The 24402-nt window shown below is 32.5% G+C and overlaps 1 protein-coding gene across 1 annotated transcript in view; it reads right to left on the bottom strand.

The window, feature by feature from the left end:
* LOC123659823 overlaps positions 1-23526 on the bottom strand; it is a gene marked incomplete at its 3' end in the record, with an annotated part of 130229 nt that extends 106703 nt beyond the window's left edge. The window contains exon 1 of the mRNA XM_045594993.1: positions 23297-23526. Coding sequence (XP_045450949.1) covers positions 23297-23434 — 138 coding nt within the window. The remainder of the gene's footprint in view (positions 1-23296) is intronic.
* Positions 23527-24402: the final 876 nt, after the last annotated feature.

Here is a 24402-nt window from a genome sequence, read left to right as displayed (position 1 = left end):
AGTGACTTTAAAAACTAGTAACTTCTATAAAGTTAAAAACAATAATACTAATTTAATAATAATTGTGTTTGCTCGCAAACGAAAAAAACTGACTTCAATTACATCGACAAGTGATAACAACGTAAGTAGACGAAAAATATTAACAAACGCACTAGTCATCGAACGATTTTCGAGGGTTTCCCTCGATTTCATTGGGATTCCATCATTACATCCTGGTTTCCTTATCATGGTTACCACACTTAGGATATTTCTTTTCCAACAAAAAAAAAAATTATCCAAATCGGTTCATAAACGACAAAATTATCCCCGAACATATACATAATATATACGATCGAATTAAGTATCCCCCTCCTTTCTTGAGGTCGGTTAAAAATACTTAATAATTTCATTGACTAGCCCGTTGGCGCAGTTTGTAGTGACCCTGCTTTCTGCTCCGAGGGTTGTGGGTTCGATTCCCACTCCGAGTCTGGGTGTAATATAAATATTTATTTATATATTTATATATGTATTATTTATAAGTATGTTTATCGAAAAAAAAAATATATGTAGCTGTATACCAGTCGGCTGTAACCTATAACACAAGCATTAAGTTGCTTACTTTAGGAACAGACGACCGTGTGTGTATTGTGTAAATATTTATTTATTTATTGTAGGTATTTATATTTCATCAACTCCGAAAATAAGACGTGTATTATAAATTGAAAAATAAATATTTAACAATTTTCTATTCTCTAATAAAACATTTTAATTTAAACAATAGTAAAAGCAATAAAATCAATGATGTTTTGTATGGAAATTTCCAGCATCTACCCCGTTGGCACCATGCTTTCTGCTCCGAGGTTACTAGATTTGATTCCCATTTTGAGTTTGAATGTAATTTATTTACAGACGTATTATGTAAATGTATTATCAAAAAGATATATTTACATCAGTCGGTTGTCACCGAGCAGTTGTATGAACTGAAGCATTAAGCCAATTAACCTTAGGCGCGAATGACCGTATCTGTTAAACATATTAATTTTTAAAAGTAGCAAGTACGTAACCCCAAAACTAAAACATTACTGCCAATAAACACTTGTTTAACAACCCCACAATTATCTATAATTGTCTAAAAAATATGACCTAAAAAAATATAACCTTTCACTATGTAATTGCCATTCTTGACATATTACAGTTACAACGACAGAGTCACTAATCACTATCAAAGACATGTATTTACGAAGGCCCTTTTAGCTATAAAACATACTTAAAACTACTTATTTTCTTTATTACTGTAAATGAATGCATACAATTAGTAAAAGTTTAATCGTTTCGTATCATGATATAATTGTTGATGCAAGGGAACTATTCAAAAGATACCCACCCGACTTACGTACGACTGGGTTGCGTGAGATTTTTACTCGGCGAAATCCCAGTAATACTACTACTACATACTGAAATTGAAGAAAACCTGCCTTTTATCTAATAATGGGTAATGCTTTTACAGACACCTCTAGAGATACGGAATGAGGAATTGTCCCCCCGCCAACGTTAGACTGTTAAACCAGACGTTAGGCTGGCAAGAGAACATCCCTACTAATGCCATGACATCGTTAATCATTAACAATTTATGAACGTTTTTGATAGATCGAAAAGTAATTAGATCTATAAATCACATTCTCACATAAGACAATGTGAATACACGAAGCCGGCATAATTGTTAGTCGTGTTGCTGTAAAGATTAACATAATTGCTCGCCAAATTCACAGACGAACGCGTACGTGATCGGACAACCAAGGCGGAGTAATTCCAAATTGTTTTATTTATTATGCTAACCAGGCGGAGTAGGGAATTATAGGCCTATATCGTAATTGCCTATAAATGAAAACGTTCAATTAAATTTCGTTTGCATAATTCGTTTGGTTCGATACGTATATGTATTTTTCATCCCGCATTGGAGCAGTGTGGTGGATTAAGCTCTGATCCTTCTCCTACATGGGGAAAGAGGCCTTTGCCCAGAAGTAGAATATTACAGGCTGAAGCGTCTGTATTTTTTAATAAACGTTTCATACATTATATAGCCTTAAATAGGATGTTATCCTTTATCAGTGGTCTGGAAACACACACTCACACACGCACAAAATACAAATGCCTAGACTACCACAAACGTCTGTGTCGTATATACAAATATTTGTCATGAGCATCGAAACGCCGGTTGCAAAAACTACTGCGCCAACCCGTAATCTAAGTTGAATAGACCACATTAATAGGCTCTAATAAAGAAAGAGGAATTTTATTGAACTTCCCTGTGATGAATATAATTCTACAATGACTTAGAAATTTAATAATACTTTAACATTAGAAAGTTACTTTATCCAAAACAAACGTCAGCTATTAAAATAGGTTAGCACTAACAGTATGAAAATATAAGGTAAAATACGAACGTAAAACCGCAAAGGAATTTATAGTATGTGCTCAGTATCTTTATCTCGGTATATTTCTTAGCTAAAACTTTTCTAAAATGATAATTTTCAACAAAAAAAAAAAACCAAACACTTAATTTGAATACGTTTAACATACACACACGGTCGTCTGGTCCTAACAAATTAATGACTGTGTTTAATAGATGAATCTATACATATAATAAAATGGTAGGAAAGTCATAACTGTACATTGATTATTTTTTTAAAATAATACTTGGGGTGTGATCTACAATCAATACCGAAGCCAAAAATATAGATTTTAGAATTTTTGTCTGTTTGTCTGTATGTATGTCCGGGATAAACTCAAAAAGTACTGCATGGATTTACTTCAAATTTGGCACGAATATTATTAAGAAGTCGGGTCAACATATAGGCTACAAATTACCATGCTATCAGCTACGGGGAACGAGCAGTGAACCTTTATTTCTTCAACGCATTCTGTAACAACGTGTAATCTAACGACGCTTATTTGAATGTTGTTATTATGTTAATAACCATGCTATAAGCTAGCTTCATACTATAAATAAAGACATTCTGTAGTATATTTAGTATCAGCATTGCACCCGTGCGACGCCGGGGCGGGTCGCTAGTAAGTAATAAATATATACCTAATATCACGCTCATTCGGGTTGAAATCGACCCTACTACGGTATTGGATCGGAAAGCAGAGCAACTTCCAAAAGCGCCAACGGGCTAATCTACACTGTTTACTATTATTCCTAAAATGTACAACATCAACTGAACATATACCAATATATCGCGGACTTGGTATTCGATAGAATCATCAGAGACAAAGAAATTTAAGAACCGGCACGATCATAACAGACTTGGTTACATACAACAAAAATACAAATGTAGCATGTAAGAAGTGTGAAATTTAGCATAGCGTCACTCTATCAGCTGAGAACATTGCTAGGGTTACCAAACATACATTAAAAACACAGAAAAGAAATGGTTTTAAAATACAAATCAATTTGCATTCTTTTACAAAATAAATTTCAAATTCGCATTCGGCAGATACGTATGGAATGTTTGGCATATAAATGCTACTTAATAACTTGGCTAATTCTATTCCTGTTCCTCCAAAGATTCAAATGAAAAATTGGAGCTTAATTGAACGCTGTAACTATGCTGTTTGTACATCAAAATTTATTTTCCAAGCAGGGTTCATTAAACAAAGCGAACTTCAGGTCAAACGCAATTCAGCATGTACCGTAATTCTTTTTTCAGACGTTCTTGAGTTTGTTGCGCTAAATTTTCAAAACATGAAAGAAGTATGCTTCAGCTTAAGCTAATAGATACATTGTTAAGGTTGTTATATTGAACTTTATTAAATATTTTTATGTATAAAATATATATTTCAAACTAACTTAAAAGATGCAACAATACGCCAAAGACAACAAATCCTATAACTAGCATAGTCTAATGCCTTAACATAAAAAATATTTAGACACAATAAAAATATAAAGTTTATATGTAAGTTACGAGTTGCTGAACGTAGCGAGTTTTTAGACGTAGCTAGTTTTTATCGTTTGTATCGTCTATTGTGAATGGCAACCCTGGGTCAATCATCGGGCGGAATATTTGCCGCGTTTTAATGCCAGTGACATCATAATATGCCAGCGACCTAGCGAGGCCGTCGGTTCTATTACATTATGCCGCGTACAGACTAGCGCAGTTACACAATTCATTCTTGACCAGCGAACATCGCTCGTTTACGACGCACCTTTAAATAAATAAATAAATGAACCTTCCATTCTTAAACTCAGCTCTCGTAGAAATATTTCGTTCATAAGAAATTTTTTCAACTATTGGTGATTTCTACGTACATCTTGTAGTCTTAAAAAGACGAAAAAATATGAATAGTTTATTCAAGGCGGCTAGATTGCACTCACCTAAACGTAAGAAAGTAAATTTTTAGGCGTTACATTACGCGTAACATTTCGCTGATCTGATCGCGGCATTAGTATATGTTATTGCGTCGGATTTTTCTGTCATCGATCGTATGTACGAACACCTGATTAAGTTACGACGTTTGGATGTGTACAAGTAATAAAAAATAAAAATAGAAAAAAAAATCAAAAGACATAACATTACATGATTTGGGTACTTACTTCTATAGGTAAAAAAAAATATTAGGATTCGTATGTTTAAATAGACATAACCTGATGAAGAACCTAAGCGATAAAACATAAAAAAATAATTTTAAGACTAATAAATAAAAAATATCTACAATACCTCAGTATAGGCTATATTTAAGCGTCAATCATACTTAGCGATCTTTAACGGCAATTCAAGTAAAGTCACGCGGATCGACTAGTGCATATGAATGGGCATTCTGTTTGAATACACGTTGTCGCAATAGTTACCGTAACTGGTTTCTGTGCAAACAGCTATGAATCCCTGCTCGTGACGAATGTTTTTTTTTCTGAAACCGGAAGTGTTAAGAATGGCAAGAAGGGCCAAGTCTAAAGATCTTGGATCTACTTAGCTTACTTTTATTACATTTTTATCCACATCTATGCTAATTCATTATTATCGCATGACATTTGCATAGAGACCGACAAAAAACTAATTAAAAAAATCGAAGCATTGTAAAAATGTTAATTAGTCTGTGCTGTTTTTGTAAATATATTACACGTCACGGCCAGTACTCGCTATGTAACATTTTTTTTTCTTTACAGTATCTTAAATTAGGCGTAGAAGTTATTTCATACGACTCATCACTTTCATAAACATTCTTTGCACAATAAAAATCGATTATGAAAAAAATTAAACCGTTTCTCTGTATTTGCTTGGCGTGTAAAAACAATAAAAAAACAAAAAAAATAAGTGGAATACCTCACGTGCATACAAGAAGCACTTCAACTTACCAGACATCCTAATTGCAAATAAACACAATTTAAAAATAATTAACTTACATAATAATAGCTTTTATAATTTATGAATCAAAATTACTAGTTCATTAATTTTTATTGCTTGGTAACTATAAAATTAACATCATATTGTTTTACAGAAATACGTTCCATATTTTCTACAGAGAGATTATTATCACGGACAGACAGATACTTCTATTATTACAGTAATTAACTCCTATCAAATTTTAACTCGAACAACTACATCTGATATGGAGGAACCATGGTGAGTCGAGTGGTACCGGATGAATTTTAAATACATATTTAAGCGTCAGAATTGGATTCTAATTGTGAACTATCGAATATGTTATTAGACACCATTACTCGACTGGCCTATAGACTTTTTCATTCGAGCTCGTTAACAAGCGACTTGTTTGGTTAACAGCGAACGTCCCATCGGTAACAAAAGGGTACGTAGATCACTTGAAACGTAGTTTTTGTCTGTAGTCACAGTCGGTAATGTAGAAGAATATTCCTCATAGTCCTATAGTGAATTTTCCTCATTCCCGACGATGACTTGATATTTTAATTATAACAATTCGGAAACTTTACAATTTTCATTTTTCATTCGATAAGCGTGGAACTTTCACATGATAGCCTATAGTTTCTCGACGGTTAAGTGCTATGTGTGTTTGTGTGTTGTCTATTTTATGAGATATAGTTAATTATGTCAACGCAATCGGAGAGAAAATCACTGGTCTGAGCGTTTTCATAACGAACACTGGAAAAACTGTAACAGATGCATTTAATATTGTAAATCACGGCATGTTTCACATCGCGACGCCCACTATAGCAGAAATTTCTACGATGTATTCAACTTCTAATTTACAAAGGCAGAAACATTTAAGGATATTTAACGTTACGTAAACATCTGTAACTATGAACGCTATAAATCTGTATTCTAAAGCTAAAATTTGGAATTTGGTATAAAAATTGAAAAAACCTAACAAATAATAACATACAATATGTTATTATTTAAAAAGTAAGGTAACTCAGCACCTCCTACCCAATAACCCTTTGTAAGCTGTCCGGAAATATACACAAAGACAAAACAAGTCGGTCATTGTAAACTACAAAATAAAAAATCAAAGATAATATCTGTTTAAAAAGACATCAGTAAATATTATAATATACACAATAGTAATGTGCGTCTAATGACATTTAAATATAACTTATTCCTATCGACCATTATAACTAATCTTTCGTGACATTTAACAATTGTGTTTGCTCGCAAACGAAAAAAAAACCGACTTCAATTACATCGTATATATATATATCATCGTATAATACAACGTAGATCGACGAAAAAATAGTCAAGTAACAACGCATTATCAAAGATTACTCAAAAAGTAGTTATCAGATCTCGATGAAATTTAAATGTGACCACATGATAAACATCGGCTTTCGATTAAATTAAAAATCATTAAAATCGGTACACCTAATAAAAAGTTATTGCGGATTTTCAAGAAGTTCCCTCGATTTCTCTGGGATCCCATCATCAGATCCTGGTTTCCTTATTATGGTACTAAACTAGGGATATCTTCTTTCCAACAAAAAAAGAATTATCAAAATCGGTACACCCAGTAAAAAGTTATTGCGGATTTCCAAGAGTTTCCCTCGATTTCTCTAGGATCCCATCATCAGATCCTGGTTTCCTTATCATGGTACTAAACTTGAGATATCTCCTTTCCAACAAAAAAAGAATTATCAAAATTGATACATCCAGTAGAAAGTTATGCGGTATAATACAACGTAGGTCGACGAAAAAAGCGTCAAGTAAAAACGCATTATTAGATATAGCTCGAAAAGTAGTGGTTAGATCTCAAATAAATTTAAATGGGACCAATTGGCACACACCACCTTTCGATTAAAAGAAAATTTGTCGAAATCGCTCCACCCAGTCAAACGTTCTGATGTAACATACATAAAAAAAAAAAAAAAAAAATACAGTCGAATTGAGAACCTCCTCCTTTTTTGGAAGTCGGTTAAAAAAGCAGATCCATCATTCAAAACATAACTTTTAAACGATCACATTATCAGCTAGATAATAATTTCGCGTCACTTAATCTATTGAATAATATATCAGCATTGTTTATCAATAGTTACTATCCGGATCCGCTTCAGTTTTCGTATTCGAATCTTTTCTGGCACGCTGTCTGTGTCAGTAACCTGTCGTGTCTAGGAACCAGCGTGCGAGTATAATTAGCACCAGACATTCACTTCTCGTCTACTTTTACTCATTTGACCAGTGTCTTTAAAGCTTTTTTTCTACCGTTCCATGAAAAAACTTAACTTATTTTAAGGTCGATTGATACCAGACACATTTTACAGTTATATTTTTATTTTTACCAGGTTACAGTTGAGCCAAACTTTTTTTTTGCCTTTAAGTTTGTACACATACATAAGATCAAATAGATTGGCTTCAATCTAATTTTAAGAAACATAGTATCATAGATTCGTAGAACTGGAGGTTTACCGAGTTGTATGATGGATCGCGTCATCGGAAATTCAATATACTGTATTTGCGTTATCGTAGAAATAATCGTATAGTTCACGGTATATCACCTATTTATAATGTTAGATATAAAGTCAGGCGTAGGTTTTTAATTTCAACAAACGTATGTATTTATCGTAGAATTATATTCTATTATTTATTAGAATTCTATTATATTATTTAGTCTACTTTAAGTAAGTAGACTTTAAATTCAATCATGATTGCACAATGCTCAACCATTTTTATGGTGATTTATATATATGGTATTTGAAAAATGATACATAATTTTAATAGATTTTTTTTCATTTATTTTAATGATTAAAGAAAACCTGTTATTCTACATTCTTTAAATGTTTAAACTACCTTCAATTACTAAACACTTTGTTCAGCAATTAAGTCGTCACAACGTGACAAACAGACAGTTTACCTTTGTATTTATAATCTTCGCATTAGTTTTGGGTACTTTAAAAATTAACAAGTTTAAATTTCACTGCCGTGTATTTTGAGTTAGTAGTCTCATAACACCATTAAGAATATTTAAAAATAATGTACAAATTTGTTATTCTGTTAGGGTAGCTCTATTTGATTGTTTGGTTCAACCTGTAACATCCTACTGCTGGACATAGACATCTTTCTCCGTATAGCTTTCATTATTAGAAAAAAACTAGATCATAAAAATTAAAAAAATACAATCGAATTGCGAACCTCCTCCTTTTTTGGAAGTCGGTAACCACCTATTAAGTGTTACCTTTCGATTAATAACAAGAAGAAAACCTGTAACCCAACATTTTAATATCCTACAACTACAACACGTTCGATTCGTAAAATTCTACCATTAAAGAATCAAAGAAATTATATTCAGCATACATTTTTTTTTCATTCAGTAAAATAATATCTCTCATTCAATGGCTCCAGTTAGGCACAGCGTCTAGGTATCGGATTTAAATACAAAATAAACACAGAAATCTAGATCACGACAGTGACCTAGTCTATACAAATATTTGACGACGAGGTGGCTAAACCTACAAAATCTTTGCATTTAAGTCTACGTAAATGCAAAGATTTGTAGTTTCTAAGATATAAAGAAAAGTTATAAGTATAATATATATGTAATTTAGCTTTTTCTATATTATAATTTAAAAGATAACAGCGTGTTTACATTTTCGTTTTTAAACGACTTCAAAAAAGGAGACGATTCTCGAATTCGTCTGTATTTTTCATGTGTTAATTCTTTTATAATCATAAAATCGTCTTCGAGCAATACGTCCTGCCTGTGTTAACATACCTTTAAATTACCTTTTGACTAGCCCGTTGGCGCAGTTTGTAGTGACCCTGCTTTCTGCTCCGAGGGTTGTGGGTTCGATTCCCACCCCGAGTCTGGGTGTAATATAAATATTTATTTATATATTTATATATGTATTATTTATAAGTATGTTTATCGAAAAAAAAAATATATGTAGCTGTATACCAGTCGGCTGTAACTTATAACACAAGCATTAAGTTGCTTACTTTAGGAACAGACGACCGTGTGTGTATTGTGTAAATATTATTATTATTATTATTATACCGAATCCAGGTTTGGACACTGACGAAGGGACCGGTCCACAAGTTTAAAGTCGCTGGGGTCTTGGGGTTTCTCTTAAAGATAGGATTAGTAATGAGTAAGTAGTAGAGTAGTAAAGTAACCGACATAGCCCAAAGAATTATGAAGTTGAAGTGGCAGTGGCATGGTCACGTGTCCTGGAGTGAAGACCGCGTCTTGGCAGACGCAGTGTGAGCATTGAGGTATTATTACTATACGTTAGTAATAATAGTTAAATGAGTGCGGGCCGCTGGACCGTCGATCTACGTAAGATTGTCAGTGTAGGCTGGATAAGGATTGCGGAAAACCGGAATGTTTGGCGCACACTTGGGAAAGCCTATGTTCATCAGTGGACTACAATAGGCTGAACTGTTGATTTTTTTTAATCAGAAGCTAGTTTTGGTAATTTGATAATGATGCGTATTTAACTGATTATTTTTTCTACTACCTACGTATGCTACTTGTCAATGTACATTAAAATCGGTTATTTTTCATTTGCGAACAAACTCAATTGTTCTCCTTTCTGGTATTTAGACTATATTACTCATCATCACAAAATTAAATAATGCAAAATAATTAGTCAATATCTAGTTTAGTAGTTCTCTGGTTTTGGTGTAATTGTGTGAAAATTTCATTAACACCGACATTTCTAGGTTCGATACCCTTTCTGAGCATATATGAGATTGACGACCCATTGGCACAGCGGTCACAGCACTGGCTGGCGCGCGTTCAATCCCCGCTCATGACAAACATTTGTATAGGCCATACAGATGTGCGCCTTGGTCTGGGCGTTTGTTATTTTGTATTGTATGTTTCCGGACCCCCGATAGATGCGAAAATCCAACCGGGGTCCGTTTCGTTTATTTTTTTTTAATTTTTAAATAATAAATGCTGTGTTTTCTTGTCGGGTAGTCATCGGTGGTAGCTTATCTTTAATTATAATTACTTTATTAAAATCGAATATAGTTTAATTTATAAAATGACAATTCAAAAGTGCTTTTAAAGTTTGAATACTTAATTTTTTCTTCACTGTAAGCAAACCTTTTTCCATACTGCCTAGCAGTGGGACGTATATAGTTTAGTACGCTTTGATATCTTATCGATGGAGCGGAGTCCAGTTTTAAAAAAAATAAATAACGATGACGCAAACTGATAAAAGAGATGAGTAAATAATATCGTGATTGCAGATAATGTATCAATATAACATGTAAATCTATACTCTCAACACCTGCTCTTTACAGTCACTGTCAAGTGATTCATTGGTTTACTTTTTTTCTGCTTTAATTATAAACATTATTGATGATTTTTCAATTATAATAATATAAGATATTGAGTACCTAACAAAATAATTTTATTCACTACATCATCATTGGCCTTAGTCTGTCTATTGCAGACGATTTAGACAGTGTCAGACAGACACTGTGTCGCCTAGGTCACTCTTCAGGAAAACGCAGAGTTGCCTAAGCTCTGCGCCACCCTCACAACCTCACTGGCTAGGCCCACAGGAACGACGAGTCGATACGTGTGGAGCCAGTTCAACTGCAAGTCTTTCGCATTTTAGAGCTATGCCACGAATGCTTGACGGAGACTCCATTCTGGGTTTCAAATGAAGTTTTCCTTTTCCAGGACCCTGATGATTTTGAGCCAGGTTTATCCCTAAGTCGCCTTTTACGACCCCCACTAGAAGTAAGGGGGTGGTGCTATTCTACTTGGCCGACAACATACGGCACATTCACTACATACAGGTTGGCGCAGTGGTCATAGCACCGGGTGATGAATTCAATATCCGCTCATGAAAAATATTTGTTTGATATATACAAATGCTTGTCCTGGTCTGGATGTTTGTTTTTGTATTCTGTGTGTTTTCGGGTCCCGACACAGCTGTCTCATACAACTGGAACCATTGAGTCAGAAGCGTTTATTACGTCAAATATATTTAACTATTAAATAGAACATTAAACTTGATACTAAGCTGTAGCATAAGTACAAATAGTTTGGTCTGAGTAAATCTGATATTATTAGATAATTTATTATAGAAATGAATCGTAAAAATACGCATAACTTCCAAAAGACGACACAATTCTTTTTTTGTGTTCCTTATTATATGAAAAGGGTTGTATAAATGTTGGCAAATTTAACAAAAAAAAAAAAAAAATTGGTATATTCTGGAAAAATATATACTCAGTATAAGTTCAGAAGATCTCTTGATTAACAAACTGATGATATAACTCAGAGTTAGTGCATTGCTTGGAAAAGAAAAACGTAGACAGGAATGGGCGTACCTAATAGAAATGATCTCATCTGTCTCATGCGTCAGTGTCAACTCTTCGTTTAAAGTTCATAAATTTATATTAAAATAGATTTAATTTACATATGTTGTAGTTGCTAGTTTTCCTCGATTATACGGTTAAGGTAGATAATATCTGACGAAATTTTTCTTTTAATATGTACTTGCCATTTAAATTCTTTAAATTTAACTGAGGTAGGGCACAGCAGGAATTTCCTGCTCAAAATATGGAGCAGCCCGACTGGGGTAGCACCTCGACCTTACAGAAGATCACAGTAAAATAATACTGTTTTCAAGCAGTATTGTGTTCCTGTTGGTGAGTAAGGTGACCAGAGCTCTTGGGGGGATTGGGGATTGGGTCGGCGACGCGCTTGCGATGCATTTGGTGTTGCAGGTGTCTATAAGCTACGGTAATCGCTTACCATCAGGTGAGCCGTACACTTGTTTGCTGAACTAGTAACATTAAAAAAAAAAAAGAAATTCAGCTGATTTACATGTCTATATAATATTTTAATTGATACAATTTAAATGACTAGCTGTACATAACGTAGGTATTTTCATTGCAAGTTAAGAAAATTCTATCATTGGATAATCTTAATTAAATTAAACATGATTCGGACTGAGACTGATGACGTACATTTTCTTGCTAAATTCGTCCAACAGATGGAAATCGTCAATTTTTTAGCAGTGTTAATATGTTTTAAAATACATACAAAAGATAGAGTACCATCCACTTGGCTACGAGTATTGACACGGGGTGTATAAATAAGGAATTGTAACAAAAAAAGCCAAGAGACAGAATCCACAACCTTGGCTCATGCGGTACACTCACCGCATTTGGTCGAACGGAGGCACGACGAGGTGGCGGGACCTTGAAGGAGACGACGAACTCGCGCCGGAATGCAAACAAGACCTGCCGGCCACTTGCCGAAATTATACCGTATACGTAAAACGCGAAGATTAATTGTCACTATCACACAATAGTATAGTTATTTGTGTTTCGGTGTGGAATACAACTTTTCCTATGTTTAAATTTGTAATGTCAAGGTCGATTGGTTTCAATTTCGTTTGCAGATGGATATTTATTTATTATATTGAATTTTAGTTTAGTGATATCAGAGGAGGTATACTTTGTTTACTTAATAAAACAAAATAATTGGTCGACAGTAATGTAGTAAATAGAACGATCAACTTAAACGAACGAACGGAGATAAACTCTTAAAGGTTAATTTAGAATTACTATGTCATAAACAAATTACGTTTTACATTTTACGTATTGTTAGTTTATTCTTTTTTTAAATTCGGCAAGATGGTATTATTTTTAATTCACTAAAATAATTTTATCATGTAATAAATATATATTTTTCTATTCTTCAAATCAGAAATATTTGATTAAACCACCACACGAAAGGAATCAACAGAACGACCTACGAAAAAACTCATAAATCGTATTTTTTAACCACCGTTCAAATTTCAACATAACTGCACGCGCTCTAATTTATTCTAAAAGACAAGTCCAGGCCAAGTAACACTTTCGTGTTAATAGCCAGGATTTGTAGCCGAGCGTAAATTTGGAAAAGTCGTGATATATTCACATAGTCTCACTAAATGTTTGCTTCATTAACTGCCATTATAATAACATGCATAGTACGTAGCATATCGTCACGAGGAAATTCTGATAGGATCGTTTCGACGGGTATGTAACAACTCTGTCTGCCTACTAACTATTAAATGATAGATAAAAACTATTGTGATTGTTGTTGATAACATATTAAGCACGACATAAATATGAATGAATCAAAAAACGAAAATCTACATATTGTAATAGCGATTCTTATTCGATTTAAATCATTAACTGCTGCAAGGTTATATGATTTTTTTGAAGAATTTACGAAAAATCATTTATATAGTAATTGCCATGAAAAAAACTAAAAAACCGCCAATCAGGATAAAAATGAATTTTAAATTAGAATTTAAAAAACACCCTATTAGAAATAAAAATTATTACCATCTAAAAAGATTTAAGAAATATAACAATAATAATAAAAAAGTATCGGCTTTAATATAATTCTCATACGTCGCCTATTAATCTGTCAGTCTCGCATGTACTGTGGCGGCAGCGACCTGAGCGAAGGCTATCCGGCAAAGAGCATTATATAACCGGTAGACAAACTCGGACACTATGCGGGTGAAATTGTTATTCTGTTTACTTCACAGACGATACTCAATTATGCAGATTTCAATTAAACTTATCACTCAGACACACACACACACACACACACACATAAGTTGCACCTGTGACATTGAATTCATGTGTAATTTGTATTTGTGTGTATTCCTATGATCCCTTGTGATAAGGCCCTTTAAGCGATTTCGATAATTCACGCGTTTCTAGAATCGATTAGGTGTTATGAATTATAGAGTCGATATTTACACAAAAATGTTACATATATACTAGCTGTGTTATAAATCATAAATATATAAAATTACTAGCTGACTCCGCAAACGTTGTTTTGCCATATTATGTGTCATTAACCCACTTAAACCCCCCCCCCCCCACCCACTTATAACTTAAGGGTGTGAAAAATAGATGTTGCTCGATTCTCAGACCTACCTGATATGCAAACAAAGTTTCATAAAAATCGGTCCAGTCGTTTCGGAGGAGTATTTTAACTAACACGAGAGGAGAATTTTATATATACCTAAGATTTTTTAAAAGCAAACTATAGCCCGTTGGTGCAGTTTGTAGTGACCCTGCTTTCTGCGCCGGGGTTGTTGGTTCGATTCCCACTCCGAGTGTTATATATATATTTATTTATATATGTATTATATATATAGATGTTATTTGAAGGCTGTGTGGTTACGGCGACACGGAATATAGCCAACCCCCTCTCTTCCCGTGGGTGTCGTAAGAGGCGACTAAGGGATAAGACATTTTCACTACCACCTTAGAACTTAAAAAGCCGACCGATGGCGGGATAACTATCCAACTGCTGGCTTCCCAAATACACAGGCCAAAGACGGGCAACAGCATTTTCGGTGCGACAAAGCCAACCCTGCGGTCACCAACCCGCCTGCCCAGCGTGGTGACTATGGGTAAAACACATAAGTTCAAGCCATTTTTGGCGCGGATTTATGGAGGCCTATGTCCAGCAGTGGACTGCGATAGGCTGTGTGTGTGTTATTAGAAAAAATAAAATTATATGTAGCTTTACCAGTCAGCTGTTACCATAATATAAAAGCATTAAATACGAAAGTGTTAGTTGTAAATATTTATTTATTTATTTATTTATTACTTCTTGCATACATATAATCATACAATTTTACGTAGTAAAAAGAAAAAAAACAACAGAACAGAAATAAAATTAAACAAAAAGTAGTTATAAATTACAATATACATTTATTTATTTATAATTTAGTGTGATAAATGATAGAATAAACTATTAGGTACGCTGAAAATAAGGTTTTTAGTTTTCATAATATTCTACACTTTTTACTACTTAACTAATTATAATATTACATCTCTATATATAAATATCTCGTGTCAAGATATATGCCGGGTACACCCGAAACTATTTTAATGATAATTACATATGTACGCCACATTTACTTGTTAATACATATATAAATATATGAAATTATATATAAATAAATAAATATATATATATATATATATTAATTTATACGACAATATGCACTTACAATACATACTGATACATAAATACATATATATTACATTGTACTAATGATTGAGAAAGGAATATGCGAGCGGAGATATATCGCTACCCCGCCACCTACACGATCTAAATATATTTTCTATTCTAGCGAATAGAAAGTTGAAGGCAAGCATGAATTTTATCGCTATTGAATGAAGATAACATATCAGGAGTATGCAGGAATACTTTGAGCGATATTATAAATAGCATTATAGTTTTGTAAGTTACTAGGGAAGTTCGAATTAATGGTTTCGCTAAGCATAGAAACACTACGAAAGCTGTCTTTACTGCTCAACGCATCACAAGACAAGTGGTCATATAAGATATAATAAATGGAAAGAAAAGCGACATAATCATCTATATTTGCAGACATACTTACAGAATATTAATAAATATAATATATATGTAAGTATATAAGTTAATAAAGAATGAATAGAAAAAATATAAAGGTATATATAAAAATATAATTGTATACCAAATAATTGTAATTATTGTAACCTGAATATAAGCAACGTAATAAATAACTTATGCAATGGGAACACTCACGCGACAGTTGCCATGAAATAAAAATAATATAATAACTATAATAACGTATCAAGTAAACAAAGGGTTAAACAAAAAAATAGCTGTCAGAAATAACGTAATACCTGTCATGCACAAATTCATATGGTCTTTAACCACACTAAAATCAACACAAACAATATATTTATATATACTCGTAATAACATCAGATGCATAAAACAAACAAGCTTTAACTAAACGTCACACAGGAAATAATTCAGGTCAACAATTACCAAGTGTCATGACAGGTCATAAATGAAGCTAATTAAACAGCATAAATTAATATAAATAAATAAAAACTACCACAAAAGTGGCTACATTAAAAAAAAGTATAAATATTATTAGAGGAAATTTTTTTTTACTACGCGCTTTGATCGTAATGCCACTGTCTTTTTACAATTGCTTCTTTTTAAGGAGACACTAACTGGAACCGTTTCACGGTTCGACATGCTCTCCACTCGATGTTTAGACCCATCTGCTGCAATGGTGTGGATCCAACCGTCCCGTATACAGTACTTCCCTAAGGCAAAACGCTTCCTAGCTTCCAGAAACATAATGTAATGATGATGTTTCCTAAGGAATTCCGACTTCGTGATCATAATCATTATCATCACTTCAGCCTATCGCAGTCCACTGTTGGACATAGGCCTCCACAAGTTCGCGCCAAAAAATGACGTGAACTCACTACACGCCATAGTCACACAGCTGACTACGTGATACATATATAGTCCGCGATATATTTTTTAATTATTTCATTATTTCTTTAAAGTTCAAATTTTAAGGTAGTATTTTCTAAAACTATTATTACAGCCAAACCAACGCGTGGCCGGGTCAGGTAGTTTGCCTATAATTGTGCTGTAATATGCTCTGGATAATTTTAGACAGTGAAACACGTATGCAAGTTGCACTTTATCCGGATAGAATTCCTATTTATCCGAGTCGTCCCGGATGTGTTAAACTTTGTTGGACGTGCAAGAAACAAAAGGGCATTTAAAAAAAGTTATTGTGAAATCAGGAGACTTTGTTTCAAGAAAAAAACCAGAAGCATAATAATTTTAATTAAAATTTTATTTTTAGCTCTTTTCTCTCGGAATGTTTTCTGACTGTAATTTTGAAAGCTTTTGTCCGGCTTCATCAACTTCGGAAATGGCAACTTTATGCGCAGATGACATTTTCAGAAGGCAATGTATGTATTCTTATAAAAACGTATATATTATATATACTACAAAGAGTTCGTCATACTTTAAGCCATTTCCTTACGTATTCATTTTATATAAACATTCTATTTGTATTTTTTTAAATAATCAATCAACAATAATAGTTATTAAATGAACTTTCATCTTTAATTATATTATTAGTTATTAAATGAACTTTAATTATATTATTATTTGACGCCGCGTTGGCGCAACGGTCACAGCCATGGATTTTGCATGTTGCGCTGGCGGTTGCGGGTTTGATCTCCGCACATGTCAAACATTTGTATTGGCCATACAGGTGTTTGCCGTGGTCCGGGTGTTTGTGCAGTCCTTGTGGGTCTCCCCACCGTGCCTCGGAGAGCACGTTAAGCCGTCGGTCCCGGTTGTTATCTTCTACGCCTGATTGCGATCGTTACTCATAGCAGGGAATATATCCGCCAACCCGCATTGGAGCAGCGTGGTGGATTAAGCTCTGATCGTTCTCCTACATGAGGAAAGAGGCCTATGCCTAGTAGTGGGATATTACAGGCTGAAAACCTGAAGTGATTTAGTTATTAAAATTGTTCATCGTTTGCCGATGAAGCTTCAATATAACGGTATCCTGTGGATAAAAGATTGATATATTTTTCTATTTAACCATCAAACTTCATAATCATAATCTGTTTCTATTTATAACTTGATAATCCAATCTTTAAAATCGAGATTTTTAGCGAAATATAATAAAATTTAAATTATAGTTTAAATTGAGATGCTACAAAATTGACCATTACATCCATTGATGTATAAAAAACCCTAGATGCACAGTCTCATACAAAAGTAACGCATAAAAGTGTCGCCGAATATGCTCCGAATAAACAAAAGGACTTATGGTCATGATATAGAGATACTTTTTTGGAAATTCAACCTTACGCACATGACTTAAAGTTGTATTTACAAAGCAGTGTACATAAAACAAAAAAAAAAATATGACCGAAGTTTGCCGGTAGGACAAGGCATGAAGTGAGTCGAGTATAGTTTTACACTTTATATTTTTTTATACATTAACTTAGTATTTTAAGTTTTTAAAATTTCTATATATTGTGTGTTCTAAAAAAATATATTTACAATTTTATAATAATAGGTTATCGAAACTAAATAACTAGTTATATTAAAACTTACAAGTTACTTACAAAAAATACTTACAAGTTATAATTTCACGATTAAAACAATATGTACAAGTACAGTAATAGTATCCAGTTTCTGGTAATTATTTTATTTCTGTGAATATTGGGAATTTGGGATTATCTATTGAATAATAAATCGGATAATTGTGTAATAGTTACCACCATTTATTTACATAATATTATGTTTATTACATAATTATTTATAGAAGTAAAATAAAAACTATTAATTAAAAATAATACAATAGGAAGCACATTAGTTTCGTTTTTTTACACGTGCAGTGACACGAGCGACCCGATACTCTTTGATTGAAATGAGCACACAATGTGCGCTCTTTTGCCGGACGGTTTTGAGACGCTGATTGTGCATCTAGGGTTTTTTATATATCAATGATTACATCATAGACAAATAAAAAAATTACTTTAAGAAAAAAGTATTTTATTTTTAATACAAATCTATTATAATATACTTCAAAAAAGGAGCTTTGTACTTATGTTTGTAAACATACACGAACAATATTTGTATGTTTTTGGTTACAGGGTTGCGATTTCCATTTTATCGAAATTTAAGTAAATATTAAGGTAAATTAACCAAAAAAAAAAAAAATACTTTCAATGGTTGAAATCATTTGTTTTAACAACCGCTCTAGTGTAGTGGTGCGAATAGTCGCCTAAAACACCGATGCATGGGTTAGTGGGTTCGAACCCCGCTCGGGATGGATTGTATTTGTACAAATATTATTTCCGGTACCTCGGAGAGCACGTTAAGCCATCGATCCCGGTTGTTGTCATAAATACCTGATAGCAATCGTTACTCATAGTAGGGAACATATCCGCCAACCCGCAGTGAAGCAGCGTTGTGGATTAAGCTCCAATCCTACTCCTATGTGGAGAAAGAAGCCTATGCCCAGCAGTGGATGATACAAGCTGAATGCATCTCTTGTTTCAAAACAAATTTATTTAAAATGTTATTCTTATTTAACATAATCATTTAACAAAATACTTTGTGTACTAAGATTTATTTACACTAATATCAATTATATTATATATATTTAAAAATAATGTAAATTACCAACAATATTAATGACATTTTAATTGTCTAATTAGTAAATGACATATCAAACAAAGCTTCACTTCGTAATTAATTACTATCAACACCAAAACACAATTAGCGTTCCAATTTTTATTTTTATTTCATAAATTTATAAACCCGAATACACTAAGCAAAACTTAATTTATATATAAAATAATGATAAAATTAATTTAACTCATTAATCGCAACCCATTTCCATAGAAATAAAAAGTAATCGGTGAATGAATTTAAATGTTACGAACGAAAAGATATTGCCTAATGGCGGTGCGGTACATTTGTTTTTCGAATGAAAAAATAAAATGCAAGCTGCGCAGGTACGGTATAAGAGTGAATATCGTAAATGGCTTAGGGCCGGTTTCACCGTTTGCTAAAAAAGTTTATTTTGCACATACGTTACGAATATACTTACGAACAGCAGAAGGTAGAATAGGTTATTAGAATATGTTTCTCTTCTTCATTAATAAACTAAAATTTTTAAATACACATTTTTAAATAAAAATATCACATCAATACAGTGGAATTCGATGATAAAAGACGAATAATATATCATTAACTTCAATTTGTTTGATAGCGTTATTTGTATAATAGCGTTATTCACAACCGGTTTGACCAGCTCTTAATGTTTGCCAATAGAATCAAATGCGTTTGTGAAGAAAGAAATGAACGCGCTGTAAAGTGTAAGGCAAAGATTTGTTAAACAAAATAGACCTTTTTGCAAGATTTATGCAAGTTAAAAATCTTCTTGAATTGTTTTTATTACTTACTTGTAGCAACGCATTTTTTGCCACAAACGATAATAGTATTGTTTACAGTGTTACGCATAACACGATGCACTAATCCAGTATATTACATAATCTGAAATGACCGTAGGACGTAGCGTGTACTAGCACAGCTGAATATTTAACTGCCAGACCGCATCTCTCTGTAGAAACTCTGCAATAATTATGGGTAAACCCGCAGTGGAAATAGATAGTGGTCAACTCAGAGAAGAACTTTGGCCAGCTGGGATATTTCCAGAGGCCGTTACAGTGCTGTACAGAATGTGCAATTTTTACACGATTAGGGTTGCAAACAACTACGCGTTCTGCCTTATGGTAAACTGTTACCATGGATACTTGTTAATTAGCCTTAAAACATCAGAAGTTGATCGTTTTGTCGACCCAATATCAAGTACCAACAGAGCATCACTAATGAATTTTAACCATTCAGAAACCTCATTATACAGATAATACACGCACTCATCAAAATTAGTTAAGCATTTTAAGAAGATTTTAGTAAACACATACTAACAGAAGATTTAGTTTAATAAAAATTAAGAGATTAAGGGCCTATTTCACGGGTTGCCTTTAAAACTAATTAACAGTCGATAGTTTATGTTCCTTCACTATCAAATTCCAATCTATTTATGGCATATTTCTATTCGCAATTATGAATCTAAATGTTATAGTTTCTTAATTGAGTCTCAACAGGTCCAAATTGCCTAATCTCTACCTCCTGCTGTTGAAGTTTATCCGTAACTTATGTGCAGGATAAACTTCATACCACAAAAAAGAAACAAATAAAAATTATGTGGTGTCATGGGACACCAGGTAGGAACGAAGTTCCTTCGGGTAGTATAGAAGCAACACAATTTGACAAAAAAATTGAATTTTTTATATATTTTCTAGTTCTTGATTTTTTTAATTTTGTTGGTTTTTAATTAAGTACATATAAGTATTTAGAAAATTTAGTATTGTAGAAAATAACAAATACCATAAAATAAAACAAATGAAACAAAATAATAATAATAATAATAATTCAAACTATTAAGTGAAATAAAAAAACATATGGCTTTATATGTTTTTGTGGACAGTATAAAATTACAAAAATAATTTTAAAAAAGTTTACTAGTAATATTTTAGTTTTATAAACGTCATATTATAGTCGTGTGACTGATATTATGTCACTTCCGTTATATATTTTTCTTACAGTTTTAGTATCACATTTTTTTCAGTTCCGTCGCCCAGCCAAATGTCATGCCTGCCGTAAGGAACTTCGTTTCAATAGGCCCTAAAAAACTTAAATAATCCATTTCAATGTATTCTGATTCAGCTACAAGATAGTTTTACTACAACAAACAGAAGTTAAACAAACAAATCTTATCATATGAATTGATTATGATCATTATATCAATTATGATTCCGAATAAGTAAAAAATTAGGAATTAATTTATTCATTACATAACTGTCAACTGAGGTAGGGCACAGCAGGAAATTTCCTGCTCAAAATATGGAGCAGTCTGACTGGGGTAGGGCCTCGACCTTACAGAAGATCACAGCAAAATAATACTGCTTTCAAGCAGTGTTGTGTTCCTGTTGGTGAGTAAGGTGGCCAGAGCTTCTGCGGAGGATCAGGGATAGGGTAATTGACTTACAATGCTTCTGGTGTTGCAAGTGTCTATAAGCTATGGTAGCTGCTTACCATGAGGTGAGCCGTATGCTTATTTGCCACACTAATCATATTAAAAGAAAATATATTCATATTTTTATTATTTGTTTCAATTGTATGTGAAGACTTCATTGGTAACGTATGTCATTTTAATTAAAATTTTAATATATGTTGAAACTGTATGTCTTCCTAATAAACATATTAAAGTTTATTAATAAATATGAAATTGGAACAGATCTAAACACTCTCAGCATAGGACCACGTCCTGGCTTTACTAAGTAATCACAGGACTACAGATGTGAGTCATAAGGAATCAGATATAATTTAAGCAGAAGAAATGCGTGATGTTTGAAAAATTAGCTTAGGCAATCAAAAGCCCGAATAAAACTGTTTATTCAAAATTATAATAAATAATAATGTTTCTGTTATACTAATTTATTTTATCTTGTCAAAGTAAATACTTGGAATAAAAAAATCAGTTATATTATTTGAGAAGGCTGTACAATTACTCTGGACCATCTGCTTCTTCTGGTAATATACTTACATATCTGTAATTATGTTTTAATAATTCTTAAATTTTGCAATACTAAGTTTGTACGAGTACAGACTGGTTATCGACAGTCTCAGACATAGTATTCTAGTATTTACACGAATTTCACTCATTATAATGAAACAACTTTGTCATGGTAAAGAAAGGAGTGTTTTTCTTAGTTGCTGTAAAGTAACGGCAACATCCGGCATGCAAATACCTAATAAACCACGATAAAATTCCGAAAAAGTTGTTTTATTATAAACAGTGTCTGGTATATCCGAGGGAGCTCAAAATGTATTATTGTAGGAATACTATAAATAAATAAGTGCTCTTATAGCACTTGTGAATAATAATTAAAATGTAAAATATATTTTTAATAATTTATAATTATACATCTGAAGTAGTTTAATGTATTATTTACATTTTTAGGATCTCTTTAAATGGAATCATCCAATTCAAATTTAAGCAGCATTTTATTTAATCTATAATATAAAATCGTATTAATAGGTAAATGATGACTTTAGAATAATATGCCTCGGTAGGTATAAATAAAAATAAAATATTACATTTAACAATTACGATCAATAATATATTAATCAACTTTTTAGCTTTTTATTAATTTATTTTTAATTATTTTTCATAAAAATTTTCATCTAGTTTTGTGTCAAGAAATAAATCAACAGGTTACTTAGTGAGGTTAAGTTTTAGTAACTACTGTTTTGGAGTATTTAAAAGTATCGTCTAATCTTTATAGCTTTATTTACTTAACAATTATAAAAACTATTATTATTTAGCCTATTTGGCCCTCAACAAGTGAAGTAAAACTCGTATTTTTCAGATAAGCAAATATTTTGAGGTTAGGAATACTTACTTGCATCGAATCGGCACTTATTATTTCTGAACCAAATTTTTGAGCTAACTCCACACCTAACTTAGTCTTTCCCGTTCCCGTAGCTCCTAATATAACAACCATTGGTATTTTACACGACATCACAGACCTGAGGGCCATCACAACAAACACTCGCACGCACTTCACTCACTAACTAACTTCACTATTGTTTTGACAGATGTATGGCGATGCGTTCCATTTTTAAACATGGACAGAATGATCGTTCGTCATACGGCCAAAGTGTTTATCATAGTGATGCACGTGAACTTCCATGTGTCACGCGTGTTTGTTTTGATAGTTGATATTACACATAGTGAATATTGTTCAGTAGTACTACTTTTCAAAACAATGTACTTTAAATGAATTTCCAACTGCATGAAGTTAAATGTATACAAGATAAACATTTATTGTAATGTATTTACTTTATTTTCAATCTATATTTAGAAATAAATTTGATATATTTTTTAAACTTTATATGTGATCAATATTCAGGTAGTATTTATTCCACTTTTTTTAAAGTAATAACTTTATTTTTTCTTGTAACTACCATTTCTGAAAATGCGTTGATTAATTTCATAAACTTTCCAGTTTTTAATTTAACATTTTAAAAGTTTTTTTGTAAGAAGTTTTAGACTTATACTTTTGGAACTATATTAATCAAAATAAAATAACCTAACATATTTGCTTTTAGAAAAAAAAAATAACAGTACTCAAGGTTCTTAGGTTATAAGGGGAAATAAATGTAAATAAAAATCGTAATTATTTTTTTTTTTGGCAAACAGTGCAGATACTAAGAAGCAGCACCCCAAAAGTACCACAAAGGTACAAAAATCACAGAATCTGATCAATTTGATCATCCCCCCAATATACCAAAAAAGTATAAAAATCACAATCTAAAGCCATCTGTTTCTGAGCTCTGCACTATCCGACCAATGTTTTATTATCATATTTAATGATTATCTTAAGGTTTTGATACACATAATTAAGGAACAAAAACCAAAAACTTTTCTTCTCATAATAATAGTATCCCAAAAAAAAATCAGGCGTGGTAAGTACACATGTGTTTTTGTAATTTTAAACGTCGCTTC

Source organism: Melitaea cinxia, chromosome 14, assembly GCF_905220565.1.
Source record: "Melitaea cinxia chromosome 14, ilMelCinx1.1, whole genome shotgun sequence".
In the NCBI taxonomy this organism is placed as follows: Eukaryota; Metazoa; Arthropoda; class Insecta; order Lepidoptera; family Nymphalidae; genus Melitaea; species Melitaea cinxia.
This window is presented reverse-complemented; position numbering and strand designations above follow the sequence as displayed.